The 23,590-nt window shown below is 41.1% G+C and overlaps 1 protein-coding gene across 1 annotated transcript in view; it reads left to right on the top strand.

Moving 5' to 3' along the window:
• The window catches only part of Cachd1 (cache domain containing 1), a 217,711-nt gene extending 208,200 nt beyond the window's left edge, over positions 1-9,511 (top strand). Inside the window, exon 27 of the mRNA XM_090334685.1 lies at positions 7,735-9,511. Coding sequence (XP_090190811.1) covers positions 7,735-7,973 — 239 coding nt within the window. The 3' untranslated portion in view covers positions 7,974-9,511. The remainder of the gene's footprint in view (positions 1-7,734) is intronic.
• The last annotated feature ends 14,079 nt before the right edge of the window (positions 9,512-23,590 follow it).

Below are 23,590 nucleotides of genomic sequence, written 5' to 3'. Positions count from 1 at the left end.
GTTGCTCATTTGGGTTTTCACTCACATTGTTCCCACTGAGCACATAGAACCTTTGCTTCCTATGGAAAGCCAACACACAAATTTTTCAGCTCTTTTTACTTCCTTGGCTTTTTTCCCCCTCAAAAACACTTTGAATCTGCATAAAATCTTTCTGCTAGGCAGTTTTGTGTCCTCTCCTTTGAATACTAAAGCAGGTTTGGGGCTGCTAAAGTTCAACAGAAATAATTTCTTATTCAGCAGAGACATCCAATGCATTCTCTCTTGTTCTCTCTCTCCTCCTTCCCCTTCTCCCTCTCTCTCCCATCCTCCCTTCTCCCTCTGTTTCCATTCTCCTTCCCTCTCCCCCCACACACATTTTCCCTCTCCCTCCTCTCTCCCTCTCTCTGTGTCCTCCACCCCAGCACCCATCACATTAATAGCAAGTTGAAATTCTGAGTGATGTTTCTGAAGTTCCTTCTACCCCTCCCACCTTTGTAGTAAAATGATATCGAAAGCATCTGCTGAGATAAAACACACAGTGCAGTGTCAGTATCTGAAACACAGATTCCAGCGAAGGGCTGGCTTGCTTTCATTTTTTCCCAGTAATTGGATCCCTGTTTTCCCTACAGAATAAAATACTACCAGTTTTTCAGGCAAACAGAATGCAACACAAAAGAAGTGGAAGGCATTGACATTTCACATATTCCCAATGTGTGGTAAAGTCAGGAGAGCCTAGCCACATGAGGTCACCAACCTGCAGCTGGGTCACTAGAGGTCGTGGCATCCGTGGAGCTCCCTGCAAGGAAGACAGGACATCTCCAACCTCATGGTTTTATCCACAGAGTGCTAGCTCACTTACACGTTCTCTCATGTTTTAACAAGCTGTTGAAACCTTAATAGATTAATTTGGACCTCAAATTATGGTCTGAAAGTATGGCTCAAGTATACGCATGAGCCCTGAATTCAATCCCTAGTACTGTAAAAAAGAAAAGAAAGGAATCTAATTTTTTTGTTTTGGCTTGCCAGTCCTGGGGCTTGAACTCAGGCCCTGGGTACTGCCCCGAGCCTCTTTGTGTTCAAGGCTCACTCTCTACCACTTGAAGCACAGTGCCATTGCCAGCTTTTTCTGGTAAGAGTCTCATTCGTGACTTTTCTGCCCTGGCTGCCTTTAAACCAAAATCCTCAGATCTGAGCTTCCTGAGTGGGAAGGATTATAGGCATGAGCCACCAGCACCCAGTGCTAATTTTAATTTTTATGCCCTAAAAGGAAAACTACTCAAATTGAGAACATTTCTTTGAAAAGCAGATTTGGGCAATTTCGTGTGTGTGTGTGTGTGTGTGTGCATGCATGTGTGTGTGTGTGTGTGTGTGTGTGTGTGATGGCTCTGAAAATTCAACCCTATGTGTTGCATATTCTCTATACTGAGCTACATACAACTGTGATCCAAATTATGATAATATTCTAAGAGCACTTAGGGTGATTGTTTATCAGCAGTTAGAGCTACAAGTACGTAGAGGTGACAGTTACTGTCTACATATGCTTCTTATTGTGTTTCTGGTTTGCCTAGTATTTCTCCTGAAAATATTATGCTTTGTGGAAGTTTACTCCCAGGTTTTTTTTGTTTGTTTGGTTGGTTTTTGCCAGTCCTAGGCTTGAACCCAGGGCCTGAGCACTATCCTTGGGCTTTCTCAAGGCTAGAGCCCTACCACTTGAGCCACAGCACCACTTCCAGCTCTTTTCTATGTATGTGGTACCTAGGAATCGAACCCAGCTGTTCGTGCATGCTAGGCAAGCACTCTACCAGTAGGCCTCACTCCTGGCCCACTCCTACTTTATTTTTAATTAAACATCAACGTATATTTGCTTCTTACAAATTTATATTCTGGTTACTGTATTATTCGAAACTTTATACATGTGCTTACTGAACAAAAATTATTCCCCAGCAAAAAAGGGGAATATTCCCTTTGTTCTCAGAAGATTCCAAAATACTTGAGGCAAATACTGAAACTGAGAATAGTCAAAAAGAGTACTGTTGTAAAAGTGCTCCAGTGTCTCCCTGCAGTTACAATCTATGGCCACACGATGGCGACTGAGTCCCTAGAGGGACCTAGCATCCCTAAGTTTCATAGGAACCCTGGGATAAACATGTCAGCAAAGTCTAAGAGTCTCATCCACACGCCTCGTTAAGAATGTCTGGCCGCCTTCCTGAGGCCTGTTCTCGCCTGAGATCATCTTTGCAGATACTTTTCTACACACGCCTCAGGAAAGTAATAAGTTCTGTAAAAATGTGAGCAGACATTTGTGTTCAAGTAATGATTCTTTACCCAGGGTCAGAGGCCCTGTCTCTCCTTATGATTCAGCACCCATCCCAGTGCTCAGCAGAGCTGCCTGCAATTGAGCACTTCATTTGTTCAGTGAGAAAGCGTGTCTGTTAGCCCTGCTGTACCTCCTGATGTCCTTTTTTTTTTCTTTTTTTTGCCAGTCCTGGGGAGTAAACTCAGGGACTAAGCACTGTCCTTGGGCTTTCCTCAAGGCTAGTGCTCTACCATTTGAGCCACAGCACCACTTCTGGCTTTTCTATGTGTGTGGTACCAAGGAATCGAACCTGGGTCTTCATGCATGCTAGGCAAGCACTCTACCACTAGGCCAAACTCCCAGCCCCTCCATTGATTTTTTTAGGAAAAAAAAAAAAAGAACATACAAGAAATTTGAACACTAACTAGCTGTGCTAGCTTTTCCATCATGATGACAAATATTGGAGAGAAAGAATTTATCTTTTTATTTTTTAATGTTTTTTTTATTTTATTGATGTATAGAGGGGTTGTTACAGTTACATTCATAAGGTACTAAGTATATTACTTCTTGAACATTGTTACCCCTTCCCATGTTTTTCTCCCACTTTCCTTCCCCCTACCCTTTCCCAAATTGTAAAGTTCATTTCCAGCCTATTGTCTTACGAATATTACTTTTACATTGGTTCACCCTTTGACCTTTGTCTTATCATCATTTTCCCTTCCCTTGCCTATTTCAAATAAACATATATACAATACACCAGGTATCAAAATCAGATATGACTGTTGTTTTAAAAGAGTTTTGTACTAACTTATTTGAGAATGATTTCAATGTGGGTGATTTTTCCCCCTTGGCTGGCTGGCACACTACTAATTGAGCCACATGTTCAGTTTTTTTTCATATATTTTTATTGTAATTAATAGAAGGTTACATTATATTCACCAGACAGAAGGTGCATTACTTCACATTGATACCCTTTTGAGAGAAAGAATTTAAAAGGAAAGAAAGGATGCTAGTAGCTCACAATTCTACCTACTCCAGAAGCTGAGATCTAAGGATCAAGGTTCAAAATCATCCTGGGAAAGAAAGTCCTTGAGGCTCTTATCTCCAATTAACCACTAGAAAAATGGAAGTGGTGCTGTGACTCAAAGTGGTAGAGTGCTAGCCTTGAGTAAAAGTGCTCAGGGACAGTGCTCAGGTCCTGGGTTGAAACCCCACAACCAAACAACCCAAAGGGAAAAAAAAAAAGGAAAAGGGGAGGAAAGATTCATTTTTGCTCATGGTTCCAGAACTTTCCATGCATAATCAACTGGGCCGTGGCAAGGTGAAAAATCACGGCTGAAGGATGTGGTGGAACACAGGCATACACTTTGTGGGAAGAGATGGGTATGACTTCTTGCTTTCCAGGGCATCCTCCCAGTGACCTCCTTCCTCCAACTAGACCCCGCCTCTCCATGACACCAGTGTATTCTAAATTCATCACGGAAGGCTGGATTGTCCAAGTCAGAGCCTGCAGGCACCAATCATCTCTCAAAAAAGTCCATCTGCTAACAACCAAGTCTTTAACATAGGAGGCATGGATCTCAGATTCAAATAACAACAGTCTTCTATCAAGCCACTGGCTACCCTATATGGGCTGTACTTGAGAAGGGGTCTGTGCTGAGGTTCTCATGAGGAAGCAGTTACAGAACAGGATAAGCAGTCTGGAGACAGCTACATCATCCTTATCCAGCTCTACCAGTAACCAACTGGTCTGGGGGCCAACCTGGGTCAGTGTGTCACTGGACTCTTGACAGAACCCCTGGGCAGGGCTGGGAGTTTGGCCTAGTGGTAGAGTGTTAGCTAGCATGCACAAAGACCCAGGTTTGATTCCTCAGTACCACATACATAGAAAGAAAAAAAAAAAACAGATGTGGTGCTATGGCTCAAGTGGTAGAGCTCTAGCCTTGAGAAAGCCCAAGGACAGTGCTCAGGCCATGAGTCCAAGCCCAGGACTGGCCAAAAAAAAATAAAAAAGAACCTCTGGGCAGGACTCAGTAAACCATCCAGTGGTTGCTATTGTAGCTATGATTGATGAATGTCATGCCAGGCAAACTTGGAAGGAAGGCAACAGGGATGAGAAGCTGTCCCTGGGGTATGGGTAGTCCACATAAACAATGAGTTTTTGCCCAAATCCTGTTTTGAATGTCACTCTTCCTGCAGGAGCATGAGGTTCTACTGGATACCCTCTCACTTTCAGAGCCTTGTAGCAACTCTCACTTTTTAGACTCAGCACTACCAAAGCTGAGATGTTGCAGAACTCCTGCTGCCTGCTGCTTTTATCATCTTGTGGAAACATTCTGCTATTTCCCCAGCCTCTGCACCTAGAAACCTTTGCCCACATCTAAGGATATCTCCCCAGCATCTTTACCAAGCAGCACCATCCAGCTTTCTATGTCCTAGAATAGCCTCTTGAAACCACCTGCTCGCTCCATTTCCAACCTCTAGGACCACTCCTGGCTCCAAGCTTGCCAATGTTCTCCAAAGCCAGCAGAATCTTTCAGCCACTGCTCAGAGTTACTGTTTGTGTTTGTACCTTTCACTCTTTTCTTTACCTAGTGAGCTGCTTGGCTCCTGCAGGGGTCACTGAAATATCACCTCCTCCAGGATCTATGTCAGATTCACAGTTTTGGCATTCTTTCTGGTGTGCCTTTGGTCTGATGTGTGTGTCCTCTTCTTGATGCGATAGAAGCGATTCTGAGCTTGGGGGTCTGTGGGTCTCCCTTTCATCATCCTGATTTGAATAGTTGTCTTTGACTACACACACACACACACACACACACACACACACACACACACACACACGTCCTTGAAATTGCCACCCAAATTCTTTTAACATGGAAATAACTGTGCCAAGATTTTTGCTGAAAATTTAGTATCATATCTCCATTTCCTTCTCTTTGACATGATCTTCCTGATCTAACAATTTATCTTTCCACTTCCCATGTGCTCTGTTGTCTAGCTAGCACACACTCAAGCCATAGGCACAGAGATGTCTGTCAATCTCCTCACTTCTGTAGTTGGTCTCAGCCCTTCTTATGAAAACTATTCATCTTCCTTACCCAATTCCTCTTCATCCCTCTAAGCCCAAATGAAATATTAATTCTGAGACACTTCCTCATCTCCCTACCCAGATGTAGTGACTTCCACTTTTGGATTTCAATATTTCCATTATACCATTCATCACTACCTGCATTAGAGGAAGTCGAGTTGTGTGAGCATCTGACTCATGCTCAATGGTAAGCTCATTAAGGAAAGACGACATCATTTATTCATAGTTTGTCATCCCCCCTCCAGCCCATATGGTCTGCAGCTAATGAGTAATTCAATCATCAGTGCTTGTATTTGTTCTCCTTCTCCCACACACTGACTTTTGAGCTCCTTCTGATATATTAAGTTTGCAATTTGCTATCTCCCTCAGAGCCCAACATAGTGACTTGTGTGTACACAGAAGGTGCCTAATAAATGCTGGCTGCATTGGATTGACTGTTAAGTAATTCTGTCATTTCAGTAATGCTTCATTGAGGATTCATTCTCCTTTCTCATTTTTTTTTGGCATGGAACATACATTTTCCACCAGACACTCCTCTTGCTGGGCTGTGTTTAAGCGCATCAACTTTGTAGCCACAAATGTGAGAGCACTTCTCACGAGTAATGCTGATTTACTCACTGCAGATGCAGCAAAAATATTAATGCGCTGTCACTTTCCAAAATGTTTAAAAGGTGATTTCTGCAATATTTAAAAACATGCCAGGACCAGGATCAGGAAAACGAATAATAACAGATGCTGGAGGGGATGGGGCCAGGAGGGATCACTACTACACTGTTGGTGAGAGTGCAAACTCGTTCAACCACTATGAAAAGCAGTGTGGCAGTGCCTCAAAAGGCTAAACATAGAACTCCCCTATCACCTAGCAATTCCACTACTTGGCATTTACCCAACCATCCAGAAACAAGGGCATACTAAATCCACTAGCACAACAATGTTCATTGCAGCACTATTCACCATAGCAAAGATATGGAACCAACCTAGATGTCCCTCAGTTGATGAGTGGATCAACAAGTTGTGGTATTTGTGCTGCTGTCAGAAAGAATGACATCGCCCCATTTGTTAGGAAATGGAAAGACTTAGAAAAAATCATATTAAGTGAAGTAAGCCAGACTCAAAGGAACTTAGGCTCAATGGCTTCCCTCATTCGTCATAATCAGTAGAAACCTTGGGCTCTACTAGCAGAGATCTGCAATAGAGCAAAATCTTGATACATAAGGCCATATAGTATGAAGCTAATTGAAAGGACCTCCAGGATATTAAAACAAAAGCCATATAACGAATGATTGTTGTCCTTAATGTACTATGTTGTCTCTCATCTCCTTTGCTGTCCCTTGGTTATCTCATATTGTTATAGTATCTCACTTTGTTATCTGATATATTGAATTTATTTGTATTTGGTTATTTGAAATTTGATAGGGAAGGGGGGAAAACCAAGACGGGTGGGGGGTGTGGGGGGGAGGGTAATGGGTACCAAGACATGTGAAAGGGTATCAATGTATGTGAATTAATGCACCTTCTATCTGGCAAATATCATGTAACCCTTTTACTAATTACAATAAAAAAAAATGCCAGGATTCCTGAAACAGAATCCTTTGATCCACAAAGACATTTTCTTTTGAAACATGCATGGCTTCAAATTCTGAAAGAAATTAATCTTTAAACATGGTGAACCAGCTCACACAGAGAATAGCTGATTCCACTTTCAATTGCTATAGAACTATATAGAGTTGGTGTTTTATTAAGTGCTAGAACCCTGGGCAAGTTCCTTAACTTTTCTGATCATTCTCTTCTTCCTTTGTATCATGGATATTAAAATGCATGCATCAGTGATGTACAAGAATAACCTGACATGAGTTCCTGCTGAGAAGCAGGTGTACAAGTAATGGCCCCACTTGGTTTTATTCTTCCTGGCAGCAGAGGCAGGATTTCAATACCCAACTTTCCCCCCTCCAGCCCACTGTTTGCATCTTTCTCACAGCCACAGATGGCCTGTTTGTTTCAATTTCTTTAATACAGGAAAAATTCTTAATCACCAAGAAGATTCATAGTATACCTCCCTAATTGTCAATGATAGATATATACCAATAAAGGAATACATGAGGCGATTCCCTTTTTTTCTTTTTAAGTTGTTGTTGGAGTAAAGGATCTTTATTATTTTGTTGCCATCCATACTTTAGTTTTCTAAAATCACTATTGATTGTGCTATTTTTTTAAGAGGCATATGTTAACTCTAGAGCTCTTTAAAAGTAAGTTATCTGCTGTTAGTGTGCAAGTGTTTATACTTTTATTACAGCCCCTTCCTAGAAGTTCTAAATAAACCTCTTCCATGTCTTGAAGCCATCTGCTGCATCTTTGTGTGTTCCTTTTCCAGGGTACAGTACCATGAGCCCACAGGAGGACAGTGAAAATCCTCCATGCAACAATGACCCTTTGTCAGCCGGGGTTGATGTGGGAAACCATGAGGAAGACTTGGACCTGGATACCCCGCCTCAGACTGCAGCCCTACTAAGCCACAAGTTCCACCACTACCGCTCACCCCACCCTGCCCTTCACCACAGCCACCACTTACAGGCAGCTGTGACAGTTCACAGCGTCGATGCAGAGTGCTAACGATCTCCTCACCTCCACGACAAGACAGGAGCTAGGACATACAGAATGTCCAGGAAAGAAAAAGAGCCTCAAACCTGTGGGGAAACCAGGAGATCCCTGTGATTTGTGCATTGTCTTGAGTGATCTCGTCCGTTTGCTGCAAGTTGACATGTTTAGAAACAGAAACCACCACCAAATCACGTTTGTGAGGACAGCAACTAGCTCAGAAATGGAGGGGAAAAGGAAGCCTGATTAATGGACCTGCCATAACGCTAATGGAATGGAACAGAAGGCGAACCTCCAAACACAGAGACACATGGGTAAAGGACTGAGCCAGAGGAATGTTCTCAGTAGCCAGAAGCCTCCGGCTGTCCTTAACTGGAAAAGAAGAAAGGCTCTTCCACCAGAGACTGGGGACGTGGCATACCCAGGCACCCTCTGTGTGCACTGAAGATTGTTCTTTGTTTCTTAGTGGTACCTAGACACCATGATTGCTGTGTGGCACTCAAATGTTAAGCTCTAAATGATGCATCTCAAAAATTTCTAAGTAAAGGATTATTTTTCTACTATTTATTGAACTTTGAAACATTCTCAAACTTCGGGGGAGAGAAAAAGGAAACCCAAGAAAAATTCTCAGCAGTTAGACCTCATGATATATGTGTGGTGAGGTAATTCTTTGATTAAGGAGTTCTATTTCTTATTTAACTGCTTAGCATCCCACTGCCCCAATGCGCACAATGGGGAAAAAAAATGAAGAAACCTCTCTCTGGCTTGTTTACGTCATTTCCTGGAAAGAGCGTTTTATTTGCAATGCAGTATTCTTTCTCTGTGCTAGAGGGGTGGAGGGGAGGGGCAGGGAATCCAAGAGGTTTGAAAAAGAAAGTTTGTTTCTTTAGAATTCATTTCCAGACCCCATATAATACTTTTCTTAGATTTCTACGAAATCTAATATGACAGCCCCAACCTCTCAACTTGGTCAGGGTTGCATTTATTCACCTTGTTTTAAAGACTCTAAATTTTAAAATGTCTCATTTTTTGACTCGAGAATATTACTCACATAAGGGAAGGCATTTTAAAATTGTGGAATCTTGGTTCTTAATTAAAGATTTCTTTTGAAATCATAGTATAAAGCTGCTGCCAGTCATCCAAGAAGTTACCCTCCAAACTGCTTTCGAATTATACCAGGATTGATCAAATCTGGCTACTAAGACATGGGACATTGTAATTTTAAAGTAGTGTTCTAATTACAGTGATGTATTTTAGATTCACATTTTGTGATTCAAATATGTTATAAAGACCTTCTTGCACCGTGTGTTGGTGAACCTCCATTTATGTGTAGTTGAAAAAAATTCACTGAATAATGTTTTAATGATAGGGTATTATGATATAATGTTTTAAAACATGGGTTCTTCAACAGTGCAGAAAGTAAACTATATAATGTGCTACTTGGCGACCCCTTCATAATGTGTATAAAATTGCAGTCTAGTGAAATAAACTACGCAATCGACAGCGTGAATGGCTACAGTGATTTGTTACTGCACCGGTTCTCATCATACGGCCTAAACTCAGGGTCTGGGCACTGTCCCTGAGCTTCTTTGCTAAAAGCTATCACTCTACCACTTTGAGCCAGAGCACCACTTCTGGTTTTCTCATGGTCTTTACTGCCCAGTCTGGCTTCAAACAGCAATCAACGTATGTCAGCCTCCTGAGTATCTAGGATTACAGACCTGAGCCATGGGGCCATGTTTCTTTCATTCTGTAGCCTAGCATATGTGACCATCTAGGAAACTGTGGCTCATGCCTGCAATCCTAGCTGCTTAGAAGGCTGAGATCTGAAGAGTGCTATTTGAAGCCAGCTTAGGCAGGAAAGCCTGGGAGACACTTATCCCTAATTACTCACCAAATAGTTGAAAATGAGGCTGTGGCTCAAGTGGTAGAATGTTAGCCTTGAGAGGAAAAAAAGAAAAAGGAAAAAGTCCACAGATAGTATCTAGGTCCTGAGTTCAAGCCCCAGGATCAGCACCACAAAAAAAGCAAAAAAAAAAAAAAAAAAACAACTTGAAAATGTGTGTGTAACTGCTGGGCACATATTTCATGCCTATAATCCCAACATTCAGAAGGTTGAGACAGGAAGATCTTCAGTTTGAAACCAGAGCACTTAACTAATACAAACAAGAGTTCACTTTTGTCCTGGAAAAAAATTTTTAAAAAATGTGTAAAATATAGCTTCCCTCTTCCTGAGCAGTAAGTCTATACCATTAATATGAAATGGTTAATTCTTTGAGAAGGGGTTGGTTGCCTAGGTTCTAACCTTGAGCACAAAAGTTCAAGGACAGTGACCAGACCCTGAGTTTAAGCTCAGGACAGGCACAAAAAAATTTTTAGAAATATATGTGTGTGTGTGTGTGTGTGTGTGTGTGTGTGTGTGTGTGTGTGTGTGTGTGTGTATGCATGTGTGTGTACCTGTTAGTCCTGAGGCTTAAACTCAAGGCCTGGGCACTGTCCTTCAGCTTTTGTGCTTATTTGAGCCACAGCTCTACATCTGGCTTTTAGGTGGGTAACTGGAGCTGAGTCTCAGAAACATTAATGCCTGGGCTGGCTTTAGACCGTGATCCTCAGATCTCAGCCTCCTGAGTAGCTAGGATTACAGGTATGAACCACCAGTGCCCAGCTGGAATTTTTTTTAAGGTGACCATCACTATTTCGTCTACCTCTGATAGTATTGCTTATTAAGATCTTTCCTGGGAATCCTGAAGAGAGAGCCTATCGATGCCTTCTTGTTCCTCAATGCTCCTGATACCTAGAGCCAACAATGCTCGTCAGCAATGGTAAGTATGGCGCTCAGAGTATTTCTACATACATGCACCTGCTCTTCAGATATATTTGTTTTAAAATTTTGGGAAACTGGTAGTTTTTTCCCATCACTTGATTTAATCTAGACATTCAGCTAAATCTCATTAATACGTTTTTTGGGGAAAAATGTTAATTTACCAAGATAGGCTTTCTATGTTTGCCAGATAACTGCCGTATAGAGAAGTCCTGTATCCCTTGGACTGTTCCCGTGGCTCTACTTCTGGAAATGTGGATCTGGTAGAGTCATCACATGAAAACCCAGAAGCCCAGTCTCATCTGTGTTCTTTTTGTTCTCCACCAGTACTGATTTTCCTGGCTGAGAGGCAATGCAACAATCAAATTCTTTCTCTAAATTTTCTGATTATAATAATTTTAAATTGAAAGAGAGTATTTCTGAGTCTGTTATGTATGCCAATAGAGGGTGGTTGAGTGTGAGGCTGGGAGTTTAGCCTTCTGGTAGAGTGCCTTCCGGTAATAGAGTGCATGCACAAAAACCCAGGTTCGATTCCTTGGTTACCACATACATAGAAAAGGCTGGAAGTGGTATGGTGGCTCAAATGGTAGAGCTCTAGCCTTGAGAAAGCCCCAGGACAGTGCTCAGGCCCTGAGTACAAACCAGGACTTGCAAATAATAAGTGTGTACACATATATTGAGATTTTTTAGTTTTGTTGTTTTTGTTGGTCATAGAGCTTGAACTCAGGGCCTAGATGCTATCCTTGAGCTTTTCTGCTCAAGGCTAGTGCTCTGCCACTTTGAAATAGAGTGCCACTTCCAGTTTTCTCCTAGTCCTGCATGGACAGATTTCAAACTCTGGCCCTCTGACCACAGCCTCCTGAATAGCTAAGATTACAGGCCTGAGCCACTGGCACCCAGCTAAGATTTTTTTGTTTGTTTTTCTTTTCCAACCTCTTTCTTCAATTCTAAATTGCTTACTAAGGCTTCTTCCTTCTCTGTTTCCTTAATTCAGTGGTTCCCTCTCCCTCTCCCTTTCACTCTCCCTCTTTTCCTCCCTCTCTCGCCCCTCCCCCAATCCTGGGACTGAGCTCAGTCAAGTTAACATCTCTACCACTTCAGCTATGGTTCCATTTCTGGCTTTTTGTTGGTTAATTGGAGTTAAGAGTCTCATTGACTTTGACCTGCAAGGGCTGGCTACAAATCTTGATCCTTAACATGTCAGCCTCACTGGCACCCAGTTGTAATTTTCATTTTCTTTAAACATTACTGATGCCTCCCTCTACAGAGGAAGTTTTAATTTTATTTAAATTCTCCCTAATGGGATATTAAAGCATAAAGTTAGTACTAAGCATATTACAATTTCTTTTCCTCCCATAAGAATCTGTTTTGGCCCCTTTGTGGGTAATACTTCACCACTGGGATACGTGTTTGCATAGATGTTCTCCCAGATTCGTGCCTCAGCGCTGCTCTTTCATTACTCTGTAACTTGTCTCTAGTGTCTCTGTGTGTCTGCATGTGTTGCTAATTTTCAGGCCTTCTGTGTTGTAGTACAGAACAAATGCAGATAACAATAAAATCCTATGCATTTTAAAGGAAAAGAGAAAACATTTTAAATGTTTGCCCCCTAAAGTGGTAAGTGTTGGAAGAAATATGTTCAAAACAAGATACAAATCAGACACTCGTGGCTCACACCTATAATTCTAACTACTCAGGAGCCTGAGATCTGAGAATCATGGTTCAAATTCAGCAAGAAAGTTCATGAAACTTACCTCCAGTTAACCACCAAAAAGATCAGAGGTAGAGGCATAGCTCAAGTGATGAGCGCTAGCCTTGAGCAGCCAGGCATGGTAGCTCACACCTGCAATCCTAGCTACTCAGGATCTACTTGTTCTGAGGATCAAGGTTCAAAGCCAGCCTGGGCACTAAAGTCTGTGAGATTTATATCTCCAATTAATCACTAGGAAATGGGAAGTGGGGCTGTGACTCAAGGGTAGAGTAGAAGCCTTGAGCTGAAGAGCTCAGGGATAGCACCTAGGCTGAGTTCAAGCCTCATGATCACCCCCCTTCCCCTGCCAAAAAAAGAGTGGTAGCATTGAGCTCAAGGACAGCATCCAGGCCGAGTTCAAGGCCAAGTACTCCCCCACACACACACACAAAATAAAATTTAAAAAATACCACACAATGTATCCATGTGTCAAAATAACACATGGAATGCCATCAGTGCACTTGTCAGTTCTAGGCTTAAATTAAGGCCTTCACACTCCTACTACCAAGCCACACTTTTTTTTTTTTGCTTGAACTGGAGATCTGAGCACTGTTGCTGGGATTTCTCAAGGCTAGTGGTCTGCCACTTGAGCCATACCACCATTCCTAGCCCCCAAGCCATACTTTCCAACCATTTTTTTTTTGCCAGTCCTGGGTTTTAGCTCAGGGCCTGAGCACTGCCCTTGGACTTTCTCAAGGTTAGAGCTCTACCACTTGAGCCTCAGCACCACTTCTGGCTTTTTTCTATGTATGTGGTACCGAGGAATCGAACCCGGGTCTTCGTGCATGCTAGGCAAGCACTTTAACCACTAGGCCAAACTCCCGGCCTTTCCAACCATTTTTATGCTGGTTATTTTGAGATAAGACTTTGCTTCTCTCCTGGAATAGATTCACCTATTTTGGGTTTCATGTTATAGCTAGGATCACAGATGTGCACTCTCACACCCAGCATTTTAGTGAGAAGCTATCTCTTGAACTTTTCTGCCTGGACTGGCCTCAAACTGCGATCCTCCTGTTCTCAACCTCTCAGCTGTGAGGCTTGAACTCTGGGCCTGAGCTCTTCAGCTCAAAGCTAGAACTTAAGCCACAGTGCCACTTCTGGTTTTCTGGAAGTTAAATGGAGATAAGAGTCTCATAGACTTTTGTGCCTGGGCTGATTTTGAACCTTGATCCTCAGGTCTTGGCATCCTGAGTAGCTAGGATTACAGGTATGAGCCACTAGCACCCTGGCCAACTTACACGTTTTCATAGATCATTAGAATAAACAAATTTTAGCAAGTATCACAATAAAAAGGAAATGCTTCCTCAGCAATAAGAAGGCACAAACTGCTGACACATGTGCATTGTAGATGATTCATATGTCATATGAAACAATACAAGGTAGGTATAAGAGAGTATCCTCAAAGTAAGTCATCATAGATAAACTTCTACAACAGGCAAAATTCATCTACAGGAAGAAGAGATCTGGGTTACAATGTCTTAGGGTGGTGTGGCTGTATTGTGAGGGATACTGGAATGACTGAAAATCATAAATCATGGGGTGAGGCCATTACTTGAAATTGCATATCAGTGTATGTGCATTAAACCTTAAAAATACAACTAATAGGGCTGGGAGTTTGGCCTAGTGGCCGAGTGCTTACCTAGCATGCACAAAGACCCGGCTTCGATTCCTCAGTACCACATATATAGCAAAAAGCCAGAAGTGGTTCTGTGGCTCAAGTGGTAGAGCCCTAGCCTTGAGAAAATGCAGGGACAGTGCTCAGGCCCTGAGCTCAGGCCCAGGACTGGCAAAAAAAAATACAACTAATAGAAAATTTGATAAGATGGAGGGTGTTTAATTGGAAATAAGAGTCCCATGTACTGGCTTTAAACCACAGTCCTCAGATCTCAGCCTCCTGAGTTGCTAGGATTATAGCCATTAGCCACCAGTACCTAGCTATGATCAAATGCTTTTAAGGTTAGGTATTATGGGTACATTCCTATAATCATATCCCTGGGAAAGCTGAAGCAGGAGGATCACAAATTCAAGACCAATCTGGGCTATATAGCAAGACACAGAAAAAAATCTACTTTTCTTAAAATGAAATAGTCCTTATCATGTAATTCCTATCTCTGTCATCTTGTTATAGATTTACCCGCCACATACACTGCTGGGTGAAGATGTCCAGGCAGCCTTGCCACATATAGGAACATAGTTTGAAGAGAAGAAGCATGAAATGAGAGCTGCTGTTTAGAGAAGGACTTGTGACACTGTCTGGCTAGCCCCACCCACAGGACACAGGAGAGGGATGGTGAGTCACTTGCCCACCATGCTAACTGATCAGTTTACAGAGATGGGACACACAGTGGATGAATAGGAAATGAATACTGGTTCAGCTTTTTAATTATGGAAAAGTTGGAAGAGAGAAAGGGACAACATTGCACCTGCCTGCTAGAAAGAGCAGCCTCAGAGCTGTAGGTCTCCACTGGCTTCCAAAGGGCCATGGCCCTGTCAGCTCAGTTCTCCACATCTTCCAGGAAGTTCACTGTGAATTCAGAGCTTCGCCAGGCCTGAGAGAGGGGCAAGCTATACACTCTTCCTCCTAGGGCTAGGACTGGAATTTCTAAATGGCCAAATTTACCGTAAGGCGTACAATGTCAGACACTTGGAGTGGGGTGAGAATGAAATCAATCCATACATTGACCACACTCCTTAAAATTATGGAGCCATTAGTAAGTGTTATTTAACAGCAGTCAGAGAAGTTCTAATATGAATCCATCTGACATTTCAGACTAGTTTTGCTCTTTGCAAATAGTTCTTAGTTAATTTTAGTAATATATAATATGTATACATGCACATATGTATATATGTAATATTACATATAAATATATGTATGGATATAATTATATATATTATGCCATATAATATATAATGTATAATATATAACATACCATGTAAAATATATACTATACAATGTATAAATGTATAAAATAGTTATATACATATGCTTATATGTAAAAGATATACACATATGTATGTATGTTATATATTACAGTTGTAAGGAAAGGCAAGGGAACAATAGAACATTCTTATAGCATCATCAGACTGACGGAGGATATAGTAGTTTGCTCCCTAGAGTTAGAATTGGAAAGTGTGGACAGCCTAGAGGCTCAGTTATCCATGACTTGAAGGGGACTGGGCAGACAGTGAGACAGCATGTGGGTTAGAAAGCTGCCAAAGCCCACAGACTCCAGCCCCTGTGCCTGGGAGCTCTCCCTGGTTTAGGCTTACCCTAAACTGCAGGCTATTCTGTCTGCTTTGTATTGTCCCATAAGCCTCATCCATTAATGGATTCAATAGCTCAATGTTGGAAGACAAGGTCCAAAACCATGCAGGTACTTGATTTTTAAAATAATATTTTTATCATGGTAAAATGTATGTGGTCATCCACCACATAATTATGACAGATTCTATATGACAGTGTTCCCACAAAATTAGACAGACTAGGAACCCCGTAGCCATCTTAGTTTGTGTAAGTACACGCTGAGGTGTTTACACTACAAAATCACGTAAGCATACATTTCTCAGATTGTCGCTTCATTGTGAAGCATGGCTGTGTAACATAGCATTTGCTCCTATAGCCATTTTAAGTGTGTGCTCATATGTATTTAGAGCATGCGCAGTATTGTGCAACCACCACCACTATTTCCAGAGTGATTTTGTCATCCCAATTGGTAGATACTTCTCACCTCCTCAACTTGCGAAATGATAATTCCATAATAGGGTGTTAGACGTCCAAAGAATTTGGAAAATATCTACACACACTGCATTTGTACAAATAAGGAAAGTAATATTCACAAAGGTTTTGCTAAATGCCCCAAAACTATATATTGTTGTCTGTTCTTCCTGTCTGTTCTAGCTACTCAGGTAGATTAGTCCACTGCAGAAACTGTGGTGTTAAACGCCGATAGTGGGCTAAAGATTCCAAGTGCTATATTTGAAGTAGATGCTGTCTGATAGCACTCAAACCGGGTTGTTAGTTTCTTTCCTGCCTTCAGACTCACACCAAAATGTCCACTTTCCTGGATCCATCTGCCCCTTGTTCTGAAACTATACCATTGTGTCTCTAGCTCATTGTCTGACTTACAGTAGGTCTTGCTTATCTCCGTAATCAAGTGAGCCAATTCTTATGATAAAAGTATGTGTGTGTGTGTGTGTGTGTGTGTGTGTGTGTGTGTGTGTGTGTGTTGTGTATCTGATTCTATTTCTCTGGAAAATCATAAGCCAGAGTCTCTAGTCAGTATCCATGCCCCATGCCCCAGGTCCCCAGAAATCCATGTGATGGAATTGCTGAAGATGTCTGAATCTCCAGCAATGGTCACTGTTCCCACTGTATAATAGACAATCAATAGAGGTATATTCTGTAAAGAAATGGACATCTAATTTAAGCCCATGATATTTTCTTACGAGCTACAACATTGGAGGTGTTCAGGAAAAGCCTACATAAAGAAAGGTGTGTTGTGGCAAGAAGTTGGACAATTAATCAACCAACTTAACTTATTTAACTTATCCATTCGTTACGTAATTAGCTCAGTAATGGATTCATCATATGCTACATACCCAGAGCTCAGATACTGAATGCATGAGAACAAGAACACAGAATCCATCTGTGTGCTCATATGAATAATGATAACACAGTGTTAGAACTGTTACCCAAAAAGACAGTGCCCTATGCAAGTGTAATAGAAATGTACAGGTCGGGTTATGTTTCTCTTAAAGTAAGATGAGAGGGCTAGAAAATAAGCTAAATAGCAGTTTGGCACTAACAGGCTGCCAAAGGAGGAGGGAAACAAGGAAGTAGCTGTGTAGAGGGTGGTTATTGCTTTTCTATATTAGGATTATGCGATATATAAGGCCGATTATGCGTGGCCGATTATTATTTTCTTGAGATTACATATATCTCTAAAATCTTTTACTAATGTGTCTGTTTTTCTGTCCTAATCCTGAGGCTTGGGCCTTGTCCCTGAGCTCCAACGTAGCAGTATATCATCTGAGCTATAGTTCCACTTCCAGGTTTTTGGTGATTAATTGCAGATAAGTGTCTCCCAGACTTTCCTGCCTGGGTTGACTTCAAACCTCGATCTTCAGATCTCAGCCTCCTGAGTAGCTAGAATTACAGGTGTGAGCCACCAGCATCTGGCTTCTGTCCCTTTTATAATGATTTAAAGTAATAGCTACCGATGTTTATCATCATATTATTTATAGATTGCAAAAGTAAAACATTAAAAAAAGGGAATTAAGGAAAATTTTAGCCCCAGCACCAGAAGACAAAAAAAAATGAGTAAAAGAAGAAATTATTGAACAATGGAATAGCTTATAGACATTTAACATGGATTTTTAGAGAGTGTATACTTACATGGGGAAATTTATGAATCACAAATTTTGAAAATAATTTTTAAAGTATATGTTTAATGTCAGTTAAAAATATATAGAGAGAAATTCATTTGCATAGTCACTTCACCATTTTGCTTATGCAAATGTTAACAGATTTTTGAACTGTGTTGTGAACGTTGCAGAGATATAATTATTTTCTCTACATTCCTTTATTTTGCCCATCTTTTTGCGATGACTATTAATTTCTTAGTTAAAAGCAGGAAGGTTACTTTGCAGTGCTGTTTTGAACATATATTGAGCTAACCAACCAGCCCAACAGTTTGTAAGGTATCCCCTCATGACCATTCTAGATCCACCATGTCATAGAACTAATTCCTGGGACCCATGAATGTATGAGACCGATTTCTTCCCTTGGCATAGTCACTTGGTCCATAGGTAGGCATGCAACCAAACTAGGCTGTGCAGATCCTATTTCCTGAATATTGAGATATTACAATGATTACAAAACCCAAGGTCCTTTTCAAAGTCTGCTCAAAGACACGATGGTGATCACATTGTCTGCCTTATCGACTAAGAAGTAAAGTAGATTTCAGAAGAGTAGAGGATAATTACTGATGTGCAGAGCAAAAAGAGAGCACCAAGATACTGATGGATTCCCAAGACATCTGTGACCTATTTCTTATTTTCCCTGAGGCTCTGAAGTCCTACCCTTAAATGCTGAGATAGCATGTCTTATAAGAATCATTCCTTTTTGCATTCTGTCTAAATCAATCTAGCTTTTATTTCTTGAAGTCAGAAGGTCTATGAATGTAAGTATCTTTCTTAGTGTAAGAATAGAAGCCTAGCCCATTCACTAAGGAGCTTTAACAAGAGACTGACGTGTGACTTCCTTGCCCCAACCCAATACATCATCATCATCTAGCCCAACAGGGGTCACATGCTTGATGCCCAGGACAGGCTGGCTGGCAGATATAGCCTGGCAGAGTGAATGATTGATTGCTGCACCTCCACTCTTCCTTGCCCTTCATTCTTCTTTATTAAGTAGAATATGTGGACCAGGGTTATTGCAAAGGGTATTTTTGACCCTCCATACATACATTTTTCTCTTTTAGGAAGAATGTTCCCTATAACTAGCCTGGACACACCATCTTTTGTTAAATTTTACTGTAATCCCTTAGGCAGTCAAATTTGCTTGTAATTAAAAGTTAAATGTGGCTGAAAACTCTGCTTAGAGGAAAAACTTCACTGGGCTAGGAGCATAGCCTAATGGTAGAATGCTTGCCTTGTATGCACGAAGCCCTGGGTTCGATTCTTCAGTACCACATACACAGAAAAAGCTGAAAGTGGTGCTGTTGCCCAAGTGGCAGAGTGCTAGCCTTGAGCAAAAAGTATTCCAGGGCAGCACCCAGGCCCTGAGTTCAAGCCCCAGGACTGGCAAAAAATAGGTGTCTCACCCAAGGAAAAGAATACAAATTGAGATAGAAATGTGATCTCAAATAAAGACCGTTGATTAGGTCTTTATTTAAGTAGTCATTCAAGAGTACCCGTGTTGTGTGGCTGCCAAGCCGGTCTATTCCAAACATCATGGCGACTTAGGGAAAATGCAGTCACTTAAATTGGAATCCTTTCTTCCAAGGCAATAGGATGAAGTATGTGTGATGTATAAATAGGGTCACTTGGAAAAGTTCTTGTGTTTTTTAAGGGATGAAAATGGGTCACATTTCTAAAGTTTCCAACAACTCCAGAATTGTACTTTGGAAATGGGAACATATGCTTCCCAAGGCTGAGAAGCGTTAACTGCGATACTGAGTGTTGCATGTGTGTGTGAAGTTTAAGCAGCTGTCCGACCTACTAAATTAAAATAAGAGTTTTTAAAGTTTGTGGAAATTGTGTAATGAATTACCTTTAAATTGCGATACCAGGTTGTCAGGTGATGGATTCTGTTGCTAATTTAAAGCTCTTAGTCCAGTATGGTGACTTACAACCACAATCACAGCTACGCAGGCAGTAGAGATTAAGAGGATGGTGATTCAAGGCCTGACCAGACAAAAAGTTAGCAAGACCAGGCCTAGGGCAGAGGAATGACCCAATCTTAGGCTTTCAACCCATAGGGAATTCTATATCATGTATGGAGACTGTGTATAGAGTACAAGTAGAAGGGGGCTCTTGGGATGACTGTGCCTTAGAGGCAATAACTCCAGTACTCCCACAAAAGCTGGTATTTACACTGGATAGGAATAATGAAGAGGGCAAGAAGTAGGTGTTCAAAGTCAACTCCAAAGAATTTCTAGCCAAATTGATCATGCTCTGGATGGAAACTGCAGGCAGACATCTTGGAGTTTTCACCTGCAGCATGACCAAAATGAAATTACCTGATAACTAGTATGCAAAATGTGAAGAGGCATGAAGAATACTGAGAAGCTGTATAGGTTGCAGTTGCCACCACCTAACAACAGTAAAAGAGATGACAGCTGGCGTAGAAAGAGCAGTAGTGTAAATGTGGAAGTCCAAATGTTGGTATTCAAGGTCATGACATTGGTTGAGCATGACAGAAACAGAGGAGGGAGAATGTCTGTGGATAGCCCTCAGTGTTCTCTCTGATCTTTTCTATGTCTTGTCTCAAATCTCACCTTTAGTATACTCTGATCCCTTTACCTAAGCTTGTTTTGCTGTGTCCACCTCTTATTTTCTTCTTCACCAAATACTTGTTTCCTTACAGCTTATGATACAGTTTCCTTTTAATAAAAAACAAAGCTTCAAGGAGTTAGGGATTTTTTTTTCTTTTGGTCATTGATATATCCCAGGTACCTAGATCAGTTGCAGTTTGTAGGAAATCCTTACTGATGAAGGATTGTATTACCAGTAGGCACACGTGAGACAGGCCTCTTAGCCATCCATCTCAAAATGCTAACCCTTGTTCTTTTGGTAAACCAGGGAAGAGAGGACAACCCTGAAAAATTAAAGTAACCATAACAGCTGAGATTAACAAGGGCCCTCTCTGTGCCACACTTTGTTCTAAGGACATCACATATAAGTAGGTTACTTCATTCTTGCAAATCTCTTTTGAGGCGGGGGCTACTGTTCTCCTTATATAAGAGGAGATGAGGTAAAGAAAAGCAGGCTTGGTATTAGCACACAGTCAATACGGACTCACTCTCTGAGGGTCTTCTCTCATCCTCAGTGCCTCTCACAAGCACCTGCCTTGAGGGAATAGACCCACCAGCAAACCTGGGTGCCAGATATTCCATGGCCAGTATTTGCTGAGAGTGCAATATTTACCCTTATTCTTGTAGTCCTTTCCATAACTTATTTTCCCAAGATCAAATTCTTGCTGTTAATTTATATTTTTGTATTAATGGAGAAATATATTTTAAGAGAAACTAATTTTTTCAATAAGGATACCAAATTGAATATAAACCATCTAATAGCTAATTGAAGAAGTATATTTTGGGACTTGTGGGGAAGTCTTTTTTGTTGCAGGAAAATATGGTGCTTCATCTCTAGCAAAACGTTATTTCCACCAAATGGAAATCACTTGCTTTGGTTGTCCCAGTAACCATTTGATAGTGTTCTTGCCACACTCGTGGGGGGATTTTTATATGTCTTTTCCTTCTGCATGCATCTTCCAGGATGATTAAAAATTTAAAGAAGTTTGTGGGAAGCCGGGGTAGCAGCTGCTGTGCCTGTGTGAAGCAGAGCCCATCGTCAGAGCATTCCATCCACTAAGTGGGAAGAATTTTAAATAAAAAATCACCTGAATTCTTGGGGGTGGTGAGCAAGTAGCCCATGACTCGAGCAAACGCTAAGCTGCAGTGAATTCATTATGAATGTTTATTGTACTTGGCAAAGAACCCCAAGTCTAATTTTGTGATTTAACTGCAGTGAATCTAACCGAAGTGGTAGTTATAGCTTTCTTTGTGCCTCCCAGGATTGCAAATTCACCCAGGACAAGTTCACAGTGAAAAAGCTCCATTACCACTTGGGCCATGTGGAATTTCTAGATGTGATAGAGCTAGATTATGGCTTGATGGTTTTTGATGGCTTGTAAATTAGATTAATCTGCTGTCATGTGTAGATATGGATTAGGAAGTGCTTTTCCTTCTTCTCAGGGGCACTGCAAGGAGCATAGAAACTAACCAGTGCTTCTGTGTGCCAGTCATGGGTCATCCCTATTACTTTAAAACATGCATTCTTATTTATAGCTAGTGTTTTCATTTAGCACTAGTACTTAAGGGTTTGTATAAAGAATATTTATTCAATGAGCACTGGATTTAGGTACGTCACTGGAGTAGCTAAGTATCATGGAGAGAGCTCTTTTAACAATAGAGAGCCCCAGAGCCCATTCTCCAATATTCTGACTCCACAGGCTAGGGTAGAGCAGAGCAATATGGATTTATGGAAGTTCACTTCACTGATTTTGCAGGTGCAACCACGTAAAAAAATCAGTGTTCACAAATATTCTTTATGCCCTTACATGGTTAGCCATCTGAGAAGGATCATCTTACATGAGAAAGAGTTTTATACCTGGCCATCAGACAGACCCAATAGCATCATCATCTCTACCTTTGATTACCTATTTAAGTCATCTCTTTCTGTTTTCCCATTTGTTATATCAAATGATTGTAAAGAGTGAGAAAATGCATGTTAGGTTCTTGCTACATAGAAGGAGCTGGATCTATGTAAATGATCTACACTATTTTTCTAGTTTCCTCTGTGAAGAGCTTGCTAATCCTGGTTCTATGATAAGGAGAGTGAGAACTCAGATTCGGAACTATGGATACCCTACCAGAGGGAAATCCAACTGGCTTCTGGATCACTATCAAAATCATAGTAGAGAGAAAGAACACACCTTGTTGTTATGGCTGTGCCCTTAGTCATCAGTTTTACTAATAGCTACGAGAGTTATTAGTGTATTAGTGTTCCAGGGTTCTTGAAACAAATTTACCCCCAAACCTTGTGACTTGAATCAATAGGAATTTATTTGCCCATTATTTAGGGATGGGGGGCAGAAATCTGAAAAGAAGCTGTCTGCTGAGTCATGCTCCCTCTGAAATCTGTAGAGCAGAGTCTCTTGCTACTTTTTCCAGTTCTTTGTAGTTCCCCCTTCAGTGTTATATATTGTTAAGCATCCAGCACATTCAAGGTTAGTGAGTTTATCTGCTTTGAATTGCTTTGCTAGACGGAAGTTGCCTGGAAAGCTTCATCTCCTCTGCATATGAATTTGTGTCTGACATTTTTTTTTACTTCTGATAACTCTTTTCTATTTCCACCTTCATATGGCCTTCTTTGGCTTTCTATGTCCTCTTGTCATCTTCTCAGGACATGAGCTATTAGACTCTGGCAGATCCAGGATGATTTCAACTCAAGGTCTTTACCTGATTTCATATGTAAAGAGCCTAATTCCAAATCAGGCCAAATCCCAAAGCTTGCAGTATGGAGGGATATTATTCAATCTTTTACACTGTCTGCGATACAGATTGCTAAACACCCCTCTAATCTATACTTTCTTCCTTAGCAATAATTAACTTCAAGTTTTTCCTTTTTATTTTTTGGTTATTACTAGGCATTTGAACGCAGGGCTTTATGCTTGTTAGTTTGGCATATGATCCTGTTGAGCTATGCCTCCAATCTTGGTTTTTGCTGGTTATATTCACAATGGAGTATTCCTTCCCACCTATACACATACCTGGA

This window comes from Megascapheus bottae, chromosome 6, assembly GCF_031878675.1.
Source record: "Megascapheus bottae isolate mThoBot1 chromosome 6, mThoBot2.hap1, whole genome shotgun sequence".
NCBI classification, from domain to species: domain Eukaryota; kingdom Metazoa; phylum Chordata; class Mammalia; order Rodentia; family Geomyidae; genus Megascapheus; species Megascapheus bottae.
Note: the sequence above shows the minus strand (reverse complement) of the source record. Positions and strands in the feature narration are given on the sequence as shown.